The 22232-nt window shown below is 41.7% G+C and overlaps 1 protein-coding gene across 2 annotated transcripts in view; it reads right to left on the bottom strand.

Moving 5' to 3' along the window:
- Positions 1-22232, bottom strand: part of TBC1D8 (TBC1 domain family member 8) — a gene marked incomplete at both ends in the record, with an annotated part of 130340 nt that overhangs the window by 42987 nt on the left and 65121 nt on the right. For both annotated transcript variants that reach the window (XM_079720754.1, XM_079720755.1), the window contains 3 exons: positions 5984-6224; positions 8618-8846; positions 13114-13232. In XM_079720754.1, the coding sequence (XP_079576880.1) occupies positions 5984-6224; positions 8618-8846; positions 13114-13232 (589 nt within the window). The remainder of the gene's footprint in view (positions 1-5983; positions 6225-8617; positions 8847-13113; positions 13233-22232) is intronic.

The raw sequence follows: 22232 nt of genomic DNA on the forward strand, positions 1-22232 counted from the left end.
GCACAAAACAGTTAAGAAAATGGTAATAGGAACATACATATTGCTAATTACCTTAAATATAAATGGATTAAATGCTCCAACCAAAAGACACAGACTGGCTGAATGGATACAAAAACAAGACCCGTATATGTGCTGTCTACAAGAGACCCACTTCAGATCTAGGGACACATACAAACTGAAAGTAAGGGGATGGAAAAAGATATTCCATGCAAATCGAAATCAAAAGAAAGCTGGAGCAGCAATTCTCATATCAGACAAAATAGACTTTAAAACAAAGACTATTACAAGAGACAAAGAAGGACACTGCATAATGATCAAGGGATCAATCCAAGAACAAGATATAACAATTGCAAATATTTATGCACCCAACATAGGAGCACCTCAATACATAAGGCAAATGCTAACAGCCATAAAAGGGGAAATTGACAGTAACACAATAGAGTAGGGGACGTTAACACCCCACTTTCATCAATGGACAGATCATCCAAAATGAGAATAAATAAGGAAACACAAAGTTTAAATGACATATTAAACAAGATGGACTTAATTGATATTTATAGGACATTCCATCCAAAACCAACAGAACACACTTTCTTCTCAAGTGCTCATGGAACGTTCTCCAGGATAGATCATTACTTGGGTCACAAATCAGGTCTTGGTAAATTTAAGAAAACTGAAATCATATCAAGTATCTTCTCTGACCACAACACTATGAGACTAGATATACATTACAGGGAAAAAACTGTAAAAAATACAAACACATGAAGGCTAAACAATACACTACTTAATAACCAAGGGATCACTGAAGAAATCAAAGAGGAAATAAAAAAATACCTAGAAACAAATGACAATGAAAACACGACGACCCAAAACCTATGGGATGCAGCAAAAGCAGTTCTAAGAAGGAAGTTTATAGCAATACAATCCCACCTTAAGAAGCAAGAAACATCTCAAATAAACAACCTAACATTACACCTAAAGCAATTAGGGAAAGAAGAACAAAAAACCCCCAAAGTTAGCAGAAGGAAAGAAATCATAAAGATCAGATCAGAAATAAATGAAAAAGAAATGAAGGAAACGATAGCAAAGATCAATAAAACCAAAAGCTGGTTCTTTGAGAAGATAAACAAAATTTATAAACCATTAGCCAGACTCACCAAGAAAAAAAGGGAAAAGACTCAAATCAATAGAATTAGAAATGAAAAAGGAGAAGTAACAACTGACACTGCAGAAATACAAAGGACCATGAGAGATTACTACAGGAAACTCTATGCCAATAAAATGGACAACCTGGAAGCAATGGACAAATTCTTAGAAAAGCACAACCTTCTGAGACTGAACCAGGAAGAAACAAAATATAAACAGACCAATCGCAAGCACTGAAATCGAAACTGTGATGAAAACTCTTCCAACAAACAAATGCCCAGGACCAGATGGCTTCACAGGCAAATTCTATCAAATATTTAGAGAAGAGCTAACACCAATCCTTCTCAAACTCTTCCAAAATATAGCAGATGAAGGAACCCTCCCAAACTCATTCTACGAGGCTACCATCACCCTGATACCAAAACCAGACAAAGATGTCACAGAAAAAGAAAACTACAGGCCAATATCACTGATGAACATAAATGAAAAAATTTTCAACAAAATACTAGCAAACAGAATCTAACAGCACATTAAAATGATCATACACCATGATCAAGTGGGGTTTATCCCAGGAATGCAAGGATTCTTCAATATACACAAATCAATCAATGTGATACACCATATTAACAAATTGAAGGAGAAAAACCATATGATCATCTCAATAGATGCAGAAAAAGCTTTCATAAAAATTCAACATGGATTTATGATAAAAACTCTCCAGAAAGTAGGCATAGAGGGAACCTACCTGTTGGCTGTGACAAACCCACAGACAACATCATTCTCAGTGGTGAAAAACTGAAACCATTTCCTCTAAGATCAGGAACAAGACAAGGTTGCCCACTCTCACCACTGTTATTCAACATAGTTTTGGAAGTTTTAGCCACAGCAATCAGACAAGAAAAAGAAATAAAAGGAATCCAAATCGGAAAAGAAGAAGTAAAACTGTCACTGTTTGCAGATGACATGATACTATACATAGATAATCCTAAAGATGCTATACCAGAAAACTACCAGAGCTAATCAATGAATCTGATAAAGTTGCAGGATGTGAAATTAATGCACAGAAATATCTTGCATTCCTATACACTAACAATGAAAAATATGAAAGAGAAATTAAGGAAACACTCCCACTTACCACTGCAACAAAAAGAACAAAATACCTAGGAACAAACCTACCTAAGGGGACAAAAGACCTGTATGCAGAAAACTATAAGACACTGATGAAAGAAATCAAAGACAATACAAACAGATGGAGAGATATACCATGTTCTTGGATTGGAAGAATCAATGTTGTGAAAATGACTATACTACCCAAAGCAATCTATAAATTCAATGTAATCCCTATCAAACTACCAATGGCATTTTTCACAGAACTAGAGCAAAAAATTTCACAATTTGTATGAAAACACAAAAGACCCTGAATAGCCAAAGCAATCTTGAGAAAGAAAAACGGAGCTGGAGGAATCAGGCTCCTGGACTTCAGGCTATACTACAAAGCTACAGTAATCAAGACAGTATGGTACTGGCACAAAAACAGAAAGATAGATCAATGGAAAGGGACAGAAAGCCCAGAGACAAACCCACGCACATATGGTCATCTTATCTTTGATAAAGGAGGCAAGAATATACAATAGAGAAAAGACAGCCTCTTCAATAAGTGGTGCTGGGAAAACTGGACAGCTACATGTAAAAGAATGAAATTAGAACACTCCCTAACACCGTATACAAAAATAAACTCAAAGTGGATTAAAGACCTAAATGTAAGGCCAGACACTATAAAACTCTTAGAGGAAAACATAGGCAGAACACTCTATGACATAAATCACAGCAAGATCCTTTTTGACCCACCTCCTAGAGAAATGGAAATAAAAACAAAAATAAACAAATGGGACCTAATGAAACTTAAAAGCTTTTGCACAGCAAAGGAAACCATAAAGAAGACGAAAAGACAACTCTCAGAATGGGAGAAAATATTTGCAAATGAAGCAACTGACAAAGGATTAATCTCCAAAATATACAAGCAGCTCATTCAGCTCAATATCAAAAAAACAAACAACCCAATCCAAAAATGGGCAGAAGACCTAAATAGACATTTCTCCAAAGAAGATATACAGATTGCCAACAAACACATGAAAGGATGCTCAACATCACTAATCATTAGAGAAATGCAAACCAAAACTACAATGATGTATCACCTCACACCGGTCAGAATGGCCATCATCAAAAAATCTACAAACAATAAATGCTGGAGAGGGTGTGGAGAAAAGGGAACCCTCTTGCACAGTTGGTGGGAATGTAAATTGATACAGCCACTATGGAGAACAGTATGCAGGTTCCTTAAAAAACTAAAAATAGAACTACCATACGACCCAGCAATCCCACTATTAGGCATATACCCTGAGAAAACCATAGTTCAAAAAGAGTCATGTACCACAATGTTCATTGTAGCTCTATTTACAATAGCCAGGACATGGAAGCAACCTAAGTGTCCATCAACAGATGAATGGATAAAGAAGATGTGGCACAGATATACAATGGAATATTAGCCATAAAAAGAAATGAAATTGAGTTATTTGAGTTAGGTGGATGGACATAGCGTCTGTCATACAGAGTGAAGTAAGTCAGAGAAAAACTAATACCGTATGGTAACACATATATATGGTATCTAAAAAAAAAAAGGTACTGAAGAACCTAGGGGCAGAACAGGAATAAAGACACAGACGTAGAGAATGGAACTGAGGACACAGGGAGTGGGAAGGGTAAGCTGGGATGAAGTGAAAGAGTGGCATGGACATATATACACTACCAAACATAAAATAGATAGCTAGTGGGAAGTAGCCACATAGCACAGGGAGATCAGCTCGGTGCTTTGTGACCACCTAGAAGGGTGGGATGGGGAGGGCAGGAGGGAGACGCAAGAGGGAGGGGATATGGGGATATATGTATATGTATAACTGATTCACTTTTTTTTTTTTTTTTTTTTTTTTTTGCGGTACGCGGGCCTCTCACTGTTTGTGGCCTCTCCCGTTGCGGAGCACAGGCTCCGGACGCGCAGGCCCAGCGGCCATGGCCCACGTGCCCAGCCGCTCCGCGGCACGTGGGATCCTCCCGGACCGGGGCACGAACCCGCGTCCCCTGCATCGGCAGGCGGACTCTCAACCACTGCGCCACCAGGGAAGCCCTGATTCACTTTTTTATACAGCAGAAACTAACACACCATTGTAAAGCAATTATACTCCAATAAAGATGTAAAAAATAAATAAATAGAAAATAAAAGAGTGAAATTTTACCATTTGCAGCAACAAGGATGCTTGGAGGGCATTATGCTAAGTCAGACAGAGAAAGACAAATACCATATGATATCACTTATATGTGCAATCTAAAAAATACAACAAACTAGTGAATAAAACAAAACAGAAGCAGACTCAGAGAACAAGCTACTGGTTACCAGTGGGGAGAGGGACAGGGAGAGGGGCACTATAGGAGCAAAAGGGATTTTAAAAAAGGGTTACTGTGGGGTTATACGAAATCATGTGTGTGAAGCTTTTGAAAACTGTAAAGCACTAGAGAATTTAAAGAGTCTTTCATTCAATTTAAAAAGTTTTTAAAAAATAAAATAAAAATGGTTAAGATGGCAAATTTTATGTTATGTGTATTTTACCACCCAAAAAGTTTTTTAATGACAAGTAGTATGCAGATCGCAGTGGTGATTCTGTAACTACATCAAAAACATCCAGCCAGGGCAGCACTTTATGGATAAAGTGTTTTTCAAAGGATACAAAGGTGAACTTTTACAAAGGCATCAGCTCTGCAGTCACCCAGTTTGAACCACGAAGCCAGAAATCACAGTCAAGCTCAAACACCACAGTTTGAATTTTAGGGAATAAAATCGAACTGCTTTAAATTGGCAAATAATTCAAGCAACTACCTCATAAGTCCCCATGACCAGTATCAATTGGGGGCAAATAACAAAGAATGCTGGCTTACTATCACCAAGGCACATTTCTTATGACAAATTGGTACCAAAAATATATCCAGTGCTCCTGAAAAAGTCTTCTACAAAGTTATGTGATATGAAAAAACAACATTTCTTAATGTGTACTAATCAAGCCCCATGCTGAATAGAATTCTATCATGAGGCTACCTGTATTGTATTTTCTGGAAGTTTGGGTTTTCTTGGCCACACTGCACGGCTTGTGGGATCTTCGTTCCCCAACCACGAATCAAACTCAGGGCCATGGCAGTGAAAGCGTGGAGTCCTAATCACTGGACCACCAGGGAACTTCCTGGAAGCACTTTTTTCCTTTTTTTTTTTTTTTTTTAATGAAAATCAATTTTGAAATACTTTCTGGAAAAAAAAGGGGAAATTGGATCCAGGAATCAAAGCCTACTGCATAAAGGAAATGAATAACCATCCTTGCCAATTATTATCTCTCTGTCATGATTAATGACACAGGAAAATCTGGATTACGCCACTAGGGAAATTTCAAACGAACACAATGAGGTTAACAAAGCACGTGTCCGGGACTTCCCTGGTGGTCCAGTGGGTAAGACTCCGTGCTCCCAATGCAGGGGGCCTGGGGTCGATCCCCGGTTGGGGAACTAGATCCCACATGCATGCAGCAACTAAGAGTTTGCACGCCTTAACTAAGAAGTCCATATGCCTCAACTAAAGATCCCACATGCCACAACTAAGACCAGCGCAGCCAAAATAAATAAATATTATTTTAAATATACTTATAAAAACAAAAAAAACCCAAAACACATGTCCATGAAGGTGGCGCACGGGCCGTGGTCCCCTGTGAGGTTAGGGACACCTGTGTATGGAGGTTCCTACCTCTTGGTGATCTGGCTGGGCTCCTGCAGACCTGGGTCCAGGTCAAAGCCCTCATTATCCAGCAGCCTTCGGAGTGTCACGTCAGCCAGCTGCTCCATGATCTTGAACACCTCATCTAGGTTCAGAAACATCGAGAAGTCCCGCTCCTTGTTCTGTGTGGTGATGCGGATGGTATCCGTCAGAAAGACGTTGGATGTCCTCTCCAACTTCTGGATGTCAACCCAAGGGACTACAAGTTTAACTAGAAGAGAAAAAAAGGGCAAATACAGATTTTACCCTCAAATGTAACCCGAACTTGAATGCCCCAGCAACAGTGCAAAGCTTTTCCTGCAGCTGAAATGCAAATAGTTTTCAAACCAGAGCAGGAAAGAGGAAACACAGGAACTGCTTCACAGCTGTTCATTAGAACCCAACCCACGTTCTAACAATTAGCTTAAAGATGTAAGTAAAACTTCCCAAGTTGCTGGCTACCACACACATACAAGGGACATCATTCTGCCATACCAAGTTAACAACGTGAAAACTTTCCCCCAAAGAGTTAAACTTAAATATTTGCAAAATACGCAGATGTGTCTTGATCCACATAAATTCTGGTTTCAATAGCAGCATTCATGGCATAAGCTATGAAAAAACAGAGGTCAAAAGAGGATTCGTGATCTGGTTTAGAGGCACAGGCCTAACATTTAGATTATGTCAAGTGACAGCGGCTCAAATCTTAGAAAACAGAGCACAAGTAGTTTTTACTGAAGTACTATGGTACTAACTGCACAGTTTATAAACTAGCATTCTGTTCTCAGAAGCGTTTCCAGTGCAGTGGTAATTAGGCTAGCGGGCTGATGCAGAGCAAATGGGGAGGGACATACATAACAAGTTAAAATGATAAATGTTATCAAATATTAGGAATCATTTCTTTGTTCCAAGTTTTATCAACTTATCAAAATCAGGTTTAGTGACGATGACTGATAAATATCAGAAAATAACTCATTTTCCTTTTCAAGTGAAAATGGGAATGATGAACTGTTTTTATTTCTATCATGTCTCTCCATTTATTTTGCAATAATGTTTTCAGTGCTTTAATCATTTAAAAGTCCACATTTCTACATTAGGCATGAGAATAAGCTTCTTCAGCTACCTCTAGTTGCTTTTACATAGCTCTTTTCACACACACCGACACACTCCATCTATGCTATCAGCTTTCTCTCGTTAAGCATCTACCTTGTGAAGAGCCCTGCACTTAAGAAGTGCGTTCAAATAGGAAAAACAGACATGTAAACAAAGAAGCAACCAGGGACCTGACAGGACCCAAAACAGATGCAAATAGAGGACAAATTACAAGGGACCAGGGAAGGCTCCCTGGAGGTGAAGAAATGTGAACTGAATTTTAAAGGATGACCAAGAGTTCCCAAACGGGCCTAAGAATGGGGAAGACCAGGAGAGACAGGGTGTTCATTTTGAGAAGCATTTCAGAAGGCAGAAGAGCAAGGATGGCAAGGGTTAGGTACGAGCACGTTCCAAGGGTGTGAGGAAGGCTGTGCACACAGGGGGCACGTACTGGGGTGTCTGAGCCCAGGTTGGTGGCACAGGGAAAGACAAGGGGTGACCACGTGCAGGACGCTGACCACAGCAGAGTGCAAGAGGAGCCCCGCACGCTGGTTCCACGTGAAACATAAACAAACGCAGGAAGAAAAACATATATACTTAAATATATAAAGATAGATACAGCACATACACCACCCTGCGTGGGCCCTTGACACAATATTTGTTACGGGAACACGTTTCAATGGTAATGACTTTGAATGTTTCAATATACAACTGACCCCGTGGCTTCCCTTTCTCACCCTGGGACTCCCTTGCCCAGAACGATGACAGTGGGTGGAAAAATGTGTGAGAAGTGAATCCCTGCCTGGATCTCAGGGGGTCCCACGTGAGGAACCCCCTTCTAGGAACAATTGCTACTCTCCCAGGAGCGGTCGTGACCTTCAGGCCTGGGAATTCTCTAAATGGCCCCCCTGGATTCAGAAGCACACGCTGTCCCATTCCTTTAGAACTCCTGGACTATCAGTGACAACACTGGTTTCAAAGCAATAGATAATATAGTAGCAAAAACCCTTCAGTACGGTTTTTGCATGAAGGGAGCTACACAGAAAGGATCCTTAAGGCAGGACAAGAGATGAACTCCCGCAAAACCAAACCTCCTTAGATTGGGACTGCCATGTACACACTCCAATATATAAAATGGATAACTAATAAGGACCTGCTGTGGAGCACAGGGAACTCTACTCAATACTCTGCAATGACCTCTATGGGAAAAGAATCTAAAAAAGAGGGGATATATGTATATGTATAACTGATTCACTTTGCCGTAGAGCAGAAACTAGCACAACATTGCAAACCAACTAGACTCCAATAAAAATGTAAAAAAGAAAATCAAACCTCCTTCGTGGTTGTCGTGTATGTAATACAATATGATTGTCTGCATAGGGCATTTGGAAATTAATCGTGTGTGACCTGTTATGTCTCAACCACTCAATTAAATCTTTTGTCGTCTAACTAGTCACGTAACGAGTGGTCTCGGGACCAGAGCATCCCGGGGGCCAGGTCCACCTGGGAGGGACCCAATCGCCCCTCACTTACGCTCCTTGCCCAGGAAGAAGGAATAGAAGCAGAGGTGGTTGATGCTGAGATAGAGCCAGCCTTGACGGGGCACCCTGCCCTTCCAGCAGCAGCACGAGTAATAGGTGACCAGCTTCTCGGCCTCTGGGAAGTTGAACCTGGCCTCGAACTTCACCAGGGCCTCTCGGAACTTCTCAGGCTCCTCCTCCTGTTCGGCCAGCCTGCTGCTTGTCTCCTCGGCGATCAGAGCCTGACGCACAGAGAGAAGGGTCCCCGGGTCAGGAGAAGGGCAAGGACAACCGCGCATGGGCAGCCGGGGAGCCGGCCCCGCTCAGACAGACCCACAGGGTGGATGAGGACGCCGTGCACCCCCCAGAAACACGTCCCTGGGGGGAGAAAGCAAAGCTGGGGGGGAACCTCAGCCCTAGTCTCTCTCTTGGCCGCTCTCCAGCCATCAGGCTTTGGAAATCTCTGACTCCCAAGCCCCAGTTCTCAAACATGTTACTATCTTATAATCTCTCCCGGCTCCTCCCTCCAGAGACACGAGTCAGAGAGAGTCAAGTGACTGTCTCGGGTGTGTGAACTCAATGCATCAACCCTGAAGAACCACCCAAGTTGGAGTTTAAAAGTTGGTCTTTTTACAGTGAACCCATCTACGAAACAGAAACAGAATCATGGACGTAGAGAACAGACTGGGGGATGGCAAGGGGGAGGAGGGTGGGAGAGGGATGGACTGGGAGTTTGGGGTTAGCAGATGCAAACCATTACATATAGGATGGATAAACAACAAGGTCCTACTGTAGAGCACAGGGAACTATATGTTCAATATCCTTGATACACCATGATGGAAAAGAATATTTTTTAAAAACGTATATACAGGGGCTTCCCTGGTGGCGCAGTGGTTGAGAGTCCGCCTGCCGATTCAGGGGACGTGGGTTCATGCCCGGGTCCGGGAGGATCCCACATACCGCGGAGCGGCTGGGCCCGTGAGCCATGGTCGCTGAGCCTGCGCGTCCGGAGCCTGTGCTCCGCAACAGGAGAGGCCACGACAGTGTGAGGCCCGCGTACCGCAAAAAAAAAAAAAAAAAAGAAACATATATATAACTGAATCATTTTGCCCTACATCAGAAATTAACACAACATTCTAAATCAACTATACTTCAATAAAAATAAGTATATAAATAAATAAGTGTTGTTCTTTAAAAAACAACTCACGAATGTCTTCCTCCTTGGGTTCAAAAATTGGGTGTAAAGCCAATAATGCCTGCCTGTGTGACACCTGATACATTCCACCACCACTGTATCACCTCTGGTCCTCTAAGGTAGAAAAGGGGCAGGGTGGCTGAGGTTCCTGAGGTTGTCAATACCTCCAAAGCACTTCGGTATACAGGGAGGCAAGATGGGAAAGAAGAATCTGAATCTACCATTGTTTTGTTGATGACAAACAACAGTGAGGATCCTCTCCGAATCTGGGGTGAGGGGGTAGACGTGCCTAGAATGTAAGCTGTGCCCTGATCCTAAGGGTGACAGCACACTGACAGTATCAGAACTCTGATTCCCATTCCTGAGAGCTCACTGTACAGTTTTTTTCAGCCAGAATTTCTTCTGTTCAAGAACTCCCCGGCCTCAGGCCTTACATATGCTACTCGATTTTTAAAATACACTGTAATTCTATCTTTTTATTTATTTTTATGAGCACCTTCCTTCCTTTCTATTCTTGTATGGGTGGTTTCACAAAAGGCTAATAAGATAAGGCCACTTTTGGGGGAATTGCTACCCAATCTGCATTGCACAAGCGGTTTTAGAAAATATCCTGGGCATTACCATTAAAATAAAAATGTAATTTAAAATTACTTTAAAAGTCAATCTGAAATTTCAAGTGATTTGTATTTCCCTCATTATGTTCTTCTTTCTTTTCCAAATTTTATTTAACAAGACACTATAAATGTTATAATTAAGAGAGGTATTTTTTTAAAGCATGTCTAATATATAATAAATGCTCTGCACCTTGAAACATGAAGGGGATTTTTTTTTTTTAATTTTTATCTCATTTTTTCACTGCACCACACAGCATGTGGGAACTGAGTTCCCCAACCATGGATCTAACTCGCACCCCCTGCATTGGAAGCACGCAGTCTTAACCACTGGACCGCCAGGGAAGTCCCTGAAGGGGATTTTTTAAGAAGCCTCTACAGGGCTTCCCTGGTGGCGCAGTGGTTGAGAGTCCGCCTGCTGATGCAGGGGACACGGGTTCGTGCCCCGGTCCGGGAGGATCCCACATGCCGCGGAGCGGCTGGGCCCGTGAGCCATGGCCGCTGAGCCTGCGCGTCCGGAGCCTGTGCCCCGCAGCGGGAGAGGCCACAGCAGTGAGAGGCCCACGTACCGCAAGAAAAAAAAAGAAGCCTCTACAGCAAACAGTCACGGCTCCAGACAAGGGCGGCCACACAGACTGCTGGCTTCCTTGTCTGCTGTGTCTGGTTACAGCACACAGCTCAAAGCAGAGGGATTCCTTTAAAGCTCCATAGAGCAGTCAATGGTCAGGTTTTGAGTAGGAAAGCCCCAATTCCCAGATTCAAACCGGCCCAGGGCAAAGGGAGAACCAACACCACATGGTGGCCCCAAAGGCTCGACCAGCCTCCGACCAGCCAGACTCCTCAATCCCCGGCCCCTGCTCCAGGCCAGCAGCCTCCCTGGGAAGTAAAAGCCATCTTCACTATGAAGTGTTAAGGGATCAGAATATGCCACCCCATAATGTGACTCTCTGGCATAAGAATTATTTGGAGCTAAAGACACTTGACAAACGGCAGATGCCAAAAAAGCTCTCTGCCCTGCCCCACTATTTACCTAAAAACAGGACACAAATTCCCATTTCTAAAGGTGTCTCCCCATCCTGTGCCAGAAAGAGGAAAGCAGCTCTTAGACTCTGAATCACCAGAGACAATTCTGGATTCTGACCAACTCCAGAGGCACCAGCAGGAACCTACAGGATAAACCCGACTGGAGCAGTCAGTCTCACTCCAGTACCCAGTGTCTGGCAGTTTGTGGCCCTAAAAGGCCACACTCCTGTTCCTTTGACTCCTCACTTCTCTACAAATGCACTGTTCTTCATTACGATGCTAGCCCCAAGCGCCAAGTCCTAAGCATCCCTTTGAGTTACTCGTCACAGAGTTTCTCCTACCTGTCTGTGGGCCGCAAAGGCTGATAAACTGTTTTTCTCATTAATCTATCTTCGGTCAGTTAAATTTCCAGGCCCCTGGCATGGAACCTAAGAGGGTAAAGGCAAAGTTTTTCCCTCCCCTACAGAAGCTTTCTGAAAGCCACCGCAGCAGAAATGCATTTCCTTGCTCCCAACTCAGGGCAGAAACACCTAAATCAAAGAACCGCCACAACCCATGTGAGACCAAGAAAAGGGGGTAAATGTGAAAAATAACTGTGAACCGGGTATTTCTGTTGCTAAGCCCCAGTGCAGCCTGACCCAAGGAACCAAGTTGGACCAGGCTGTGGTGGTAACACACGAGATGGACAAGAAGACCCGCCAGGGCTTGAGCCCACCTGCTAACCCCACAGGCCAGAGGTAACAGCAGGAGACACCAGACAACACTGTCATTCCACCTGGACTCAGAAGACTGGTCTTCTACCTGATCCCACAAGTATCCCCAATCCCCAAATGAAAAAGGTGCTCTTGTTTTGTCCTCTTAAATTCGAGAATTCACTCTAAGACCCTTTACTAAAAGCCAAAGCACAAGGGGTGCTGGAAAGGCACACTTTGGGGAAGGAAAAACAACACTCTAGGATGTTTTACCCTAAGGGATGAAAACTGTATTACAGGCTAATGCATTATAGTGTTTAGTAAGACAGTTAAATTTCGAATGAGAAACCGTCTCGCCCTGCCTGAAAGGGTTTTTAAAGCACCGGTTACCAATCATGCTTTGGCAGTGAGACCTGTTACATAAGACATAGCTCACACCAGGTATGTAGAGAGACCTCCCCAAACAGTCCTCTCTTTTCTCAAAACTTATTTGGTTTTAATTCTTCACTTAACATATTTTAAGAATAGATATCCACTTTCAGAAGGAGGCAAGTGCTAGGTCCAACAAAATAAAAGAGGGACAAGATGTCACAGCTGCAAAAAAAAGTTGGGAGTAACTAACTTCAGGGGTCAAATAACATTGTTGCTGTGCAAAAACATGACTCTGAGCATTTTTTTTCCCCCTGAGATAAAAAAGGACCTTCACTTCTGTAAAGGGTAACGAAACCTCAGGCCTGAGAATGAGGCTTTTGTTGGTTTTTTTTTTTTTTTAACTTCGGGTGAATTTTGTCAGACTGACTCTGCAAAATTTGACTGATGACAAGTCAAACTCATTTTGCTTTAGGTATTAAGCCAAGAAGTTCAATTATAGTGGAGAACACTGTTAAAGGAAAAGAATGATTAAAAATGCTGTAGTGTCTAGAATGTTTTAAGGACGTGATAAGAAAGACGGGGAAACGGGGAGAAACATCACAGTCCAGGGACCTACCTTCACCTTCCCTTTGACAAAACTGGCAATGTCATCTTTATTATCAAAGACGGACAAGGTGTGGAGGAGATTTTGCTCCAGCCAGTCCCAGTGCTGGTTTATTTCCTCTAACGTGGCACCTGGGTTAGGACAGAAAAAGACACAGAGATTAAGAGACAAAAGCAATTCTTAGAATATGAACTCACTTTCCAAATACGAGTCCTGCATTTATGTTATTAAAACATTCCGGTTTCTCACATCCCAGTTTGCTGGTTGACAAGGCAGGCACCCTCCACTGGGGCTCTGGTCCCAGTCACCACAGCATTGGGGTTTGGGAACACCCATCCCTCTGCCACATGGATGGGCCAGCCAACCAGACGAGTCATCCCCGGGACCTCTCTGTGGGCGTCCTGCCAGTCTCACTAACGCGTGGAATTCTGACCACCTCCACTCAAGTGACAGAAACATCTATAATTATATAGCCATTCCAGGGGAAACAAGCCCCAGGGTGACCAATTCTTGACATTCTCACAGAATTTACCCCGTAAGAATGAGGGTCCCTCAAAAGGGACCTCAGCCCAAGTTCACAGAGAGAAGACCTCTTGAGATGGCTCTGCCAGTGGCCTGAGGGTGTTGCCATTAGGACATTTCCAGGTTTATCAATCTGTACTTCATATCTTTTATTTAAAAATCCCTTAAAACAGATATAAAAAGAGGTTTTATTGTACATGCTAAAACAAAACCACAGAAACATTAAATGGTACCTAGTAAGTTAATTTCTTTCAAAGGCAACTAAAAACACAATCAACCTATTAGTGAAGCATTAAGCAACATTGTTACCAAAAAGCTTAGACATCTTAGTTGTCATTATTTCTTCCCAGTCCTCCCCACTGGACATGGGCACATTGGCACCGGGACTGTGCCAGCTCCAAGTGGTGTGACAGAGGTTTGACCAAGTCCATGACTTGAAGCAAGCACGGTCCTGCACAAGAAGAGGCATGTGTACATTGGGTATGTCTAGTGTGGAAATAGGTGAACGCCCGGCTAGGAGGGCCGGGTTTCCCAAGTGGGAAGCCGAAGATACTCTAACCTCAAATGGCTGGCGGACAAGCAACAGTGCAGAATAATCTAGCCAACGTGAGAGGCATAACGACCAACAGAGTCACATACCACTTACAGAGAAGCCAGACGTGCATTATGCTACCTCTGAGCTTTCTCTCTCTCTGTTGCCTACAGCGTTCCTCTCCCCAGAGTGTGAACGTATGTGAGGACCTTATAAATACCCCCCACATAGAAACGCCAGAGAACTCACCTTGGACCTGTGGATTTGGGGTGAGTATGGAGAACATCTGTACTAGAACTATTGTTCTGATGGGCACTTTGGGAAGGAGTAAAAAGAAGAATCTACGAGAACTCTCATTTTTCCTCATAAGGAAAAATGAGAGTTTAAACCAATGGTATTTATTTCCCTGTATTCTCCAATTTTTAGGCATGGCATTGCCAAAGCAATATCCTTTGGTCATCACTAGAGCAGACTTCTCATCCTTCTGATAAGGGCACTAATCCCATCAGGGTGGCCCCACCCTCATGACCTCATCTGAACCTAATCACCTCCCAAAGGTCCCACCTCCAAATACCACCACACTGGGGGTGAGGGCTTCAACATTTGAATTTGGGGAGTTGAGGGGGATACCATTCAGTCCATAACAACCAGTGACCCTACCCAGCTCTCCATGAGTCCTACCTCCCCTGTCTTGCTCTTTTGGGATCATAAACCCAAGAAGCAACCCACCTGGGGTAAGTGGCCACGAACTCTATCTACTTGCCATCCACCTAGGAGGCCCCTGCAGTCTCAGGAAGTCCCTGGCCCTTCAGGCTCCCTACCCCTCTTATGGGAGGAAGAGATCATTTTGAAACAACGGCCTCACACCACAAGTTTCCAGGCTTCCCAGCAGGACTCTCTTGAAGTTTCCAAACAATGTACCCCTGAACTGAGGACCCACACTGTCTGCTCCTCACATTCAGCACTGATGTGGCTGAGGTGGGCATCTAATTTACCTGCCTCTGGCTTAATTCTCCTTGCCCATTCAGTGTCCTCGGGTGGCAACTACGTAAGTGTCAGTCACCAGGACACCCCCTAAATCTCGTTGGTCAGCAATGGTTTCTTTGCAGGGTGGGTGGAGGGATAGCACATCACACGATTCATCTCAGGAGAGAGTCTCTGGGCCACTGAAGCCAATAAATGTGCGCAGGCTCCTTGGGGTGGGCAGCTCTCTGCTCTTCTCTGGCACTTTAAGGTTTCCTCTCTCTAGATTTTTTTAATTTAACTTTTATTTTATATTGGAGTATAGTTGATTTACAATGTTGTGTTAGTTCCAGGTGTACAGCAAAGGGATTCAGTTATACATATACATATATCCATTTTTTTTCAGATTCTTTTCTCATATAGGTTATACAGAGTATTTAGTAGAGTTCCCTGTGCTGTACAGTAGGTCCTTGTTGATTATCTATTTTATATATAGTAGTGTGTATATGTTAATCCCAAACTCCTAATTTATCCCTCCCCCCTCCACAGATCGTTATCCTTTATTATGCATCATAATAAAACCAACTGGTCAGAATTTTTTTTTTTTAAAGGGCAAGGAATACATGGAAAAAAGAATATCTGTATTGGCCTTCAATCTTTTACCATATGTTTTCATATACTTCCTAATTTACCAAAAAAAAAAGACTTGGAGGACTGAGGAGGAACAGAGAGTGGACAGGACTCACTCTGTGACCTTTCTGACCTCTCTGTCCCAGGCATGGTCTCACTGATGTGAAATGAAGGCTGAGTGAGGAAGGGGGCCTCAGATACATCTCCAAGGTCACTTGTATCGAGTAAAAGGCAAACCAGGGTGTGAGCTCATTCTCTATGACCTTGAAGTGCCCTGGGGTCCTCCCACAGAAGCTGCATTTCAATTTTCAAGTAACACTTACATAATCCAGTCCAGTAGTTCAGTCCAGTAGTTCCTAGGGCTTGACACTAAAAAAGCTACTTTGTGCTTGCACGTAGAGCATGCACTCTCCCCGCCATCACTTTTTCCTGAGGGCATCTTCCTGGATGACATGAGACAGCTTTTCATTGATCCTGTTCCTAAGCTCATAGGGCCAACAGTTAGCTGTGAAACCATGTGTGTCTTCTCCACCTGCTAACTACAGACACTGTGAATAAAATTCCAACCGAGCCCCACCACAGTATATCATGTGGAATTAAGACCTGAGGTCACGTCATCCAAAAACTTGACTTTTATCCTTTAAGAAATTCTTCTACCTCCTGGGGAGGAGCCTTAAAATAGGGGAAAACCATTCTAGAACAAAAGTAAGCTCATACCTTGAGAGAGAAAATCAACACACGTGTAAAATCGATCACTGAGCCGCAGTTAGCGGAGGTTGTAATGAAACCCGTCACCCTGTCCTGAATCTGACACGGCTGTGTGCCTCTCCGAGCAAAGACAATCACCGTGATGGAACTTTCCCACTCGACTGTCTTCTACTTCCTACGAAAGTTGCCAAATGGCAGGGAAATTTTCCGAACTATAATTTCCTCTGCAGGGAAGTCTTATGATGGGCTTCAAAAACACCGTAAATCAGTGCAAGCCGACTGCACACCGATGACTCAAAGGACTAGAAAGGAAAGTCACGTAACATATATCACACGTTGAAGTTCTGAACCCACATGGCAGCCATGTTTCTCAGCTACATGAAGTAGCCCACCCGAAAACAGCTGGTGTTTAAAAAATGAAATATTTAGAAAATACATGCCACTTTATAAGGGCAATGACTGACTTATGAAATATTTGTTAGAGTTATGCACACACTCATAAATATATTTCTGTCTGGGGGTCACGGTCAAAATGTTTGAAAGCCACATTACAGACAGATAAGTGGTGAAAAATGAAAAGAGGAGAAAATAAGAAAGTGAGAATTTGTCATCCATTGAAAGGACAGAATGATAAAAAGGCTACACATTGACTCAACACTACAGCAATATTCCCACTGCTTCTGCTGTGGGCGTTCCAAAGCCAAGATGGAGGAGAACTCTTATGGCCTGAGTTGGGTCCCCCCAAATTCATACAATGAAGCCCTAACCCCCAATGTGACCATATTTGAAGATTAGGGCCTCTAAGGAAGTAACTAAGGTTAAATTAGGTCATAGGGGCAGGGATCATTATAAGGACTGGTGTCCCTGTAAGAAGAGGAAGAAACACCAGGGATGCACCATGTGAGGACCCAGCAAGAGGGCAGCCGTCTGCACACCACGGAGAGAGGCCTCAGGAGAAACCAACCCTGCTGGCACCTTGATCTTAGACTTCCAGACTCCAGAACTATGAGAAAATAAATTTCTGTTGTTTAAGCCATCTTGTCTGCTGTATTTTGTTAAGGCATCCCTAGCAGGTTAATACAGCTTTCTAAAACCAAAATGTATAGGCTTACTGTGGATTGTAACAGAAGTCCAATTAGCAAAATTACATTGGTACTTTGTTTCATGAAGGCCCCTAATTTTTGCTGAAAAAGACTTCTCTCTTTTCTAAGAAAATTCAAGTTCAGTGGATCTTACACATTACCCACACAAGAAGTCAAAGATCAAATTTGTAAATGGCAATGCAAAACTAAAATACAGTATTAGAAACATCAGTTATGACCACAAAACGAACCACACGGATGGATTTATAAATAACCAGCTTGATGGTCTAAGAAAGAACTGTCAGAGGTGCAGGCATAGGGCACTTTCTGAAGCCAGGCATTTTGTTAGGTATGTTGTACACTTAACCTTGTTTATCTTCATGAAAAGCATCACAAGATAGGTATTGTTATTTCCATCTCCTAGGTGAGAAATCTAAAGTGCAGACAAGAGCCAACCTTGAGGCCTGTTCTTCTGGCTCTTTCTGTAACACACAGTGGAGACTGGAGCCTGGGGAGTAGGGTGGGGTGGGGGGCAGCTCCCAACAGCTGAGTCACTTTGAAACTCACACACAGTATTTATTATCTTAGATTTGCCCCAGAGGTATTTTCAGGAAATAAAACAAGCATCTCATTGTCTATACTTACAGCTTCTGCACGGAAAAGAGTCATACATAACTTGATCCCAGCTTCAGTTTTAAAAAGCAACTGTTTCTCTCTGCATAGTAAATATCCAATTGAATTAAGTATCTTCTCCAGATACCTAGATCCTACTTTACAATGACATGGGCATTGCATGTGCATCCTTCAGATCTGTTCCTTTGCAATAGTCAACGTTTCTCTACTGTCCAAACACTAAAAGGCTTCTGTCTAAATGCCTGGACTAAAAGCCACACAGACCACAAAAGGACTAATTAAAAGTTTAACAGTCAAGGCAGTGTCATTCCTAAATTCCACTCAACACTCATCCTACACAGAGAAACACTGAGGCAAAGAATCTAGTAAAAATTACAAATGACAGGGGAAAGGGCTGGACCAAAGCTTTAATTTTCAGAAATCTCGCATTCTTCAAGTGGATACTCTAACATCTAATCTATATTGTCTGAAGCAGTATCTTTACAGGAACATGTAAAAGTTCAATATCAACATCACATCATCATGCTTTTTTTTTTTAAACCTATGTATACTTCTCACTGTATAGTTTAAGAAAATAAGTTCTAAACCTTTTTTTTTTTAACATAATTTATCCTTTTTTGCCTTCAAATTAGAATGGGTCCCTAAAATTATTTGCGGTAAGTGAAAAACAAACTCAACTTCCTTGACACTGAAAGTAAAATCGATTTTTAATTTTTAATTGAAACAGTCATTAAAATGTCCTTGTACTTGTGCCATTAGAAACACTTCTCAGAAATAGAAGCAGGGATGGTAGCAGAGATGTAGGAAATTTTGACCTACGTAAAACAAAATAAAAATCAATCAATAGAAACAGAACCAGATATAAAGCAGATAAAAAGACAAAGACATACAACAGCTGTTATAAATATACTCCATGTGTTCAAAAAGTGGAGGAAAGCAAGAGGATGGTGAGGAACTAAATGGAAGACATTTGAAAAAATTCCAAATCAAACTTCTAGGGATGAAAAACAGTGTCTGAAATAAAAAATATACTGATACGATTAAAAGTAAATTGGACATTGCAGAGAAAAGGGCACTTGATAGCAACAAAAACTCTGAAATGAAAAACAGAAGAAACAGGATGAACAAAACAGAAAGGACAGAGCATCAGTGAACTGTGGGACAATAACAAGCAGCTTGAAATCTGTGTAACTGAGGTCCCAGGAAAAGGGGGGGAACCAGAGAACAGAAAAAAAATTGTTTTTAAGTATATGTGCTACCAAAGCGAGAACAGAAAAAAAATTTTGAAGAAATAATGGTTGAAATTGTTTTCAAGTTTGATGAACACTATAAACCCACAGATTCAAGATTCTCAACGAACACCAAGTGGAAAAACCTTTAAAGAAAATTACAGAAAATCACATCATAAGCAAACTAGTGAAAACCAGTGATAAAGAAGGGAAAAAAACACAATATTTACAGTGGAACAAAGATAAGAATGATAGTAGACTTCCTATCAGAAGCGATGCAAACCAGAAGACATGGAATGACCGCTTTAAAGTACTGAAAGAAAATTAATTTACAAGTAATTGAAGAAAACATGAGTGGATTCCTGAGTAACTCAGGAATGAGAAAACCTTCCAACCATAACCCAAAATCACAAAGTATAAAAGAAAGGCATGCTAAATCCCACTACATGACCAACTGGGGAAAGATTTTGTCATTTCTCACCTCAAATAAAGGGCTAAAATTCTTAATATACAGACAACACCTAAAAATTGAGGAGAAAAAAGAAGCACCCAATAAAAAACTAGGCAAATGACAGGAATAAAGAGTTTCTGAAGATGGTCCTTAAACATGAAAGATGTTCAACTTCCTCAAAACAAAAGAAATGCAAATTAAAACTATGGAAATACACCATGTCTTACCTATCAGGTTGGCAAAAATCCAAAACTTTGACAATAGATCTGATGACAAGTCTGGGAAAACAGGCATTTTCATCCATTGCTGATTGGAATTTTAAAAAATAATACAATGCCAATGGAGAGGAGGGAATTTAATAATATCTAATTAACACTTTGATGCAACAATCCCACTTCTAGGAATCTACCAGGTTATTCACTGGGGCATTTTTGTCATGGTAAAGTCTGAAAACAACAGAAATACCCATCAGTAGAGAATAGGTTAAATAAACTACGGTACTTCTAGGCAATGAAAGAATAAAAACGAAAGCGGGAAAAAGAAAAAGAGGAGGAGGAAGAATATCTCTCCTCTCTGATGTGGAATGATTTCCAGGATATGCTGATCCATAAAAAAGGCAAGGCATAGAGCAGAATATATGTGACCTTTGTGAAAAAGAAAGCGGGCGTGGAGGGGAAGGATGGCTTCTCTACAAATATTTTGCTTTTATAGATTTTATAAATTTGATTAATCATGAAAGTGTTTTGTATTTTTTGAGTCAAATCAATAAGGGAAAAAATATCCTTAACAATTAAAAATTAACTTTATTAGGTTATTAAAATAATTACCAACATAATTACAAAGAGAAAATAACTGTTTTAAACAGTATTTTGACTATACCTCCATAGTTAAATATATTCTAAGGCCAAATAGAGCTGCAAAAACTTTACTCTCTTTCACTACTCATTCTTTTTTTACATCATTTTTTTTTAATCTTTTGGCTACACCACGCATCATGTGGGACCTTAGTTCCCCAACCAGGGATCGAACCCAAGCCCCCCTGCATTGGAAGCACAGAGTGTTAACCACTGGACCAGCAGCGAAGTCCACTACTCTTACTCTTAATAGCAGTATTGATATTATTTAGAGACAATGTGTTTGTGTGCATGTACAATAGAGAACAATTATGTGAATATTGTTAGAAACCAAGATTTTCAGTGAATAAGAGGAGATAAACAAATATAATATCAAAGTTAAATTATAACTACGTAGTTTTACAGCCGACTTAGAAAGCTAAGTATGAACTCATGATTTATTTTTCTTTTTCATACCTCTTTCTTCTTTTCTTTCACATACTTCTTAGCTCATACCTATTGGAAGAGCCTTAGAGGCAATGACAACCCAGTAACAATGAGCAACCCCACACCGCAGACTGTGGTCCCTAAATACCATTACCCACACAAAGGAACCAGGGCTACTTGGAGGAATGGCTGATTCCAGGTAGGAGGCAGGAAGTGCACAAGATGAGCACTTAACATCTTATTGGCAGAGAGCAAAGAATCACTCAAAGATGAATGAAAGTGAGACAAAGTCACAGAAGGCACAGGAAGGGGTTCTTGTAGGCAGAAGGTGGCATGATCTGAGTATCAAAAAGGACAGCAATTAACTGAAACACAGTGAACGTATAAAAACCCCAGGCTTAGCATGCTCATTGTACAATCCTTTCAACTTCTCTGCATGTTTGGAAAATTTCATAATAAAGTGTTGGGAGTGGGGAACAGGGACTTTGAAATGATACTGAAAAGGGAGGGAGGAAGGAAAAGAGAAAAGAAAACTAAAACAAGACCAAAAATAACTCACTTGTCACCACTGCAGACAACCAGGGTACCAACTACTTACACAAACCACAGGCAACTAAAAGGCAAAAGCAAGCATTCTCTCCCTCCCTTTCCTAAATATTCTCAGCATGACCAGACAGCCCTAGGTGATAAGGTAAAGTTCTTTACAGACAAGCTCAAGCTGACAGCTGTGAAAGTACTTATCAAGTTAGAAAATCACCACTTTGCAGTATGTAGAGAAAAATTATTCAGGCAATACTGAAATGGGTAAAACCATTAGATGAAAGGTTGACAGGAGGAGAATGCAATGGAAGCTGTCACCTGAGCTTATCAACTAATCTAAGCATCACTAAGAGTCAGACACCAGAGGATACATGCCCCCCAGGCAGGATATAGGCCAACCACCTGTTCAGTATTCTTCTTTACAAACCTGGATTCAACTGAACCTTTGTAATTACTGTCCAGTTTTCAGGAAATATGAGGAACCAAGTCATGGGTGAGATGATACCCTGAGGAATGAAACAGACAAGTGTACCAGCAGGACATGCTGCATAAAAACTGACC

Source organism: Hyperoodon ampullatus (genome assembly GCF_949752795.1).
Source record: "Hyperoodon ampullatus genome assembly, chromosome: 15".
Lineage (NCBI taxonomy): Eukaryota > Metazoa > Chordata > Mammalia > Artiodactyla > Ziphiidae > Hyperoodon > Hyperoodon ampullatus.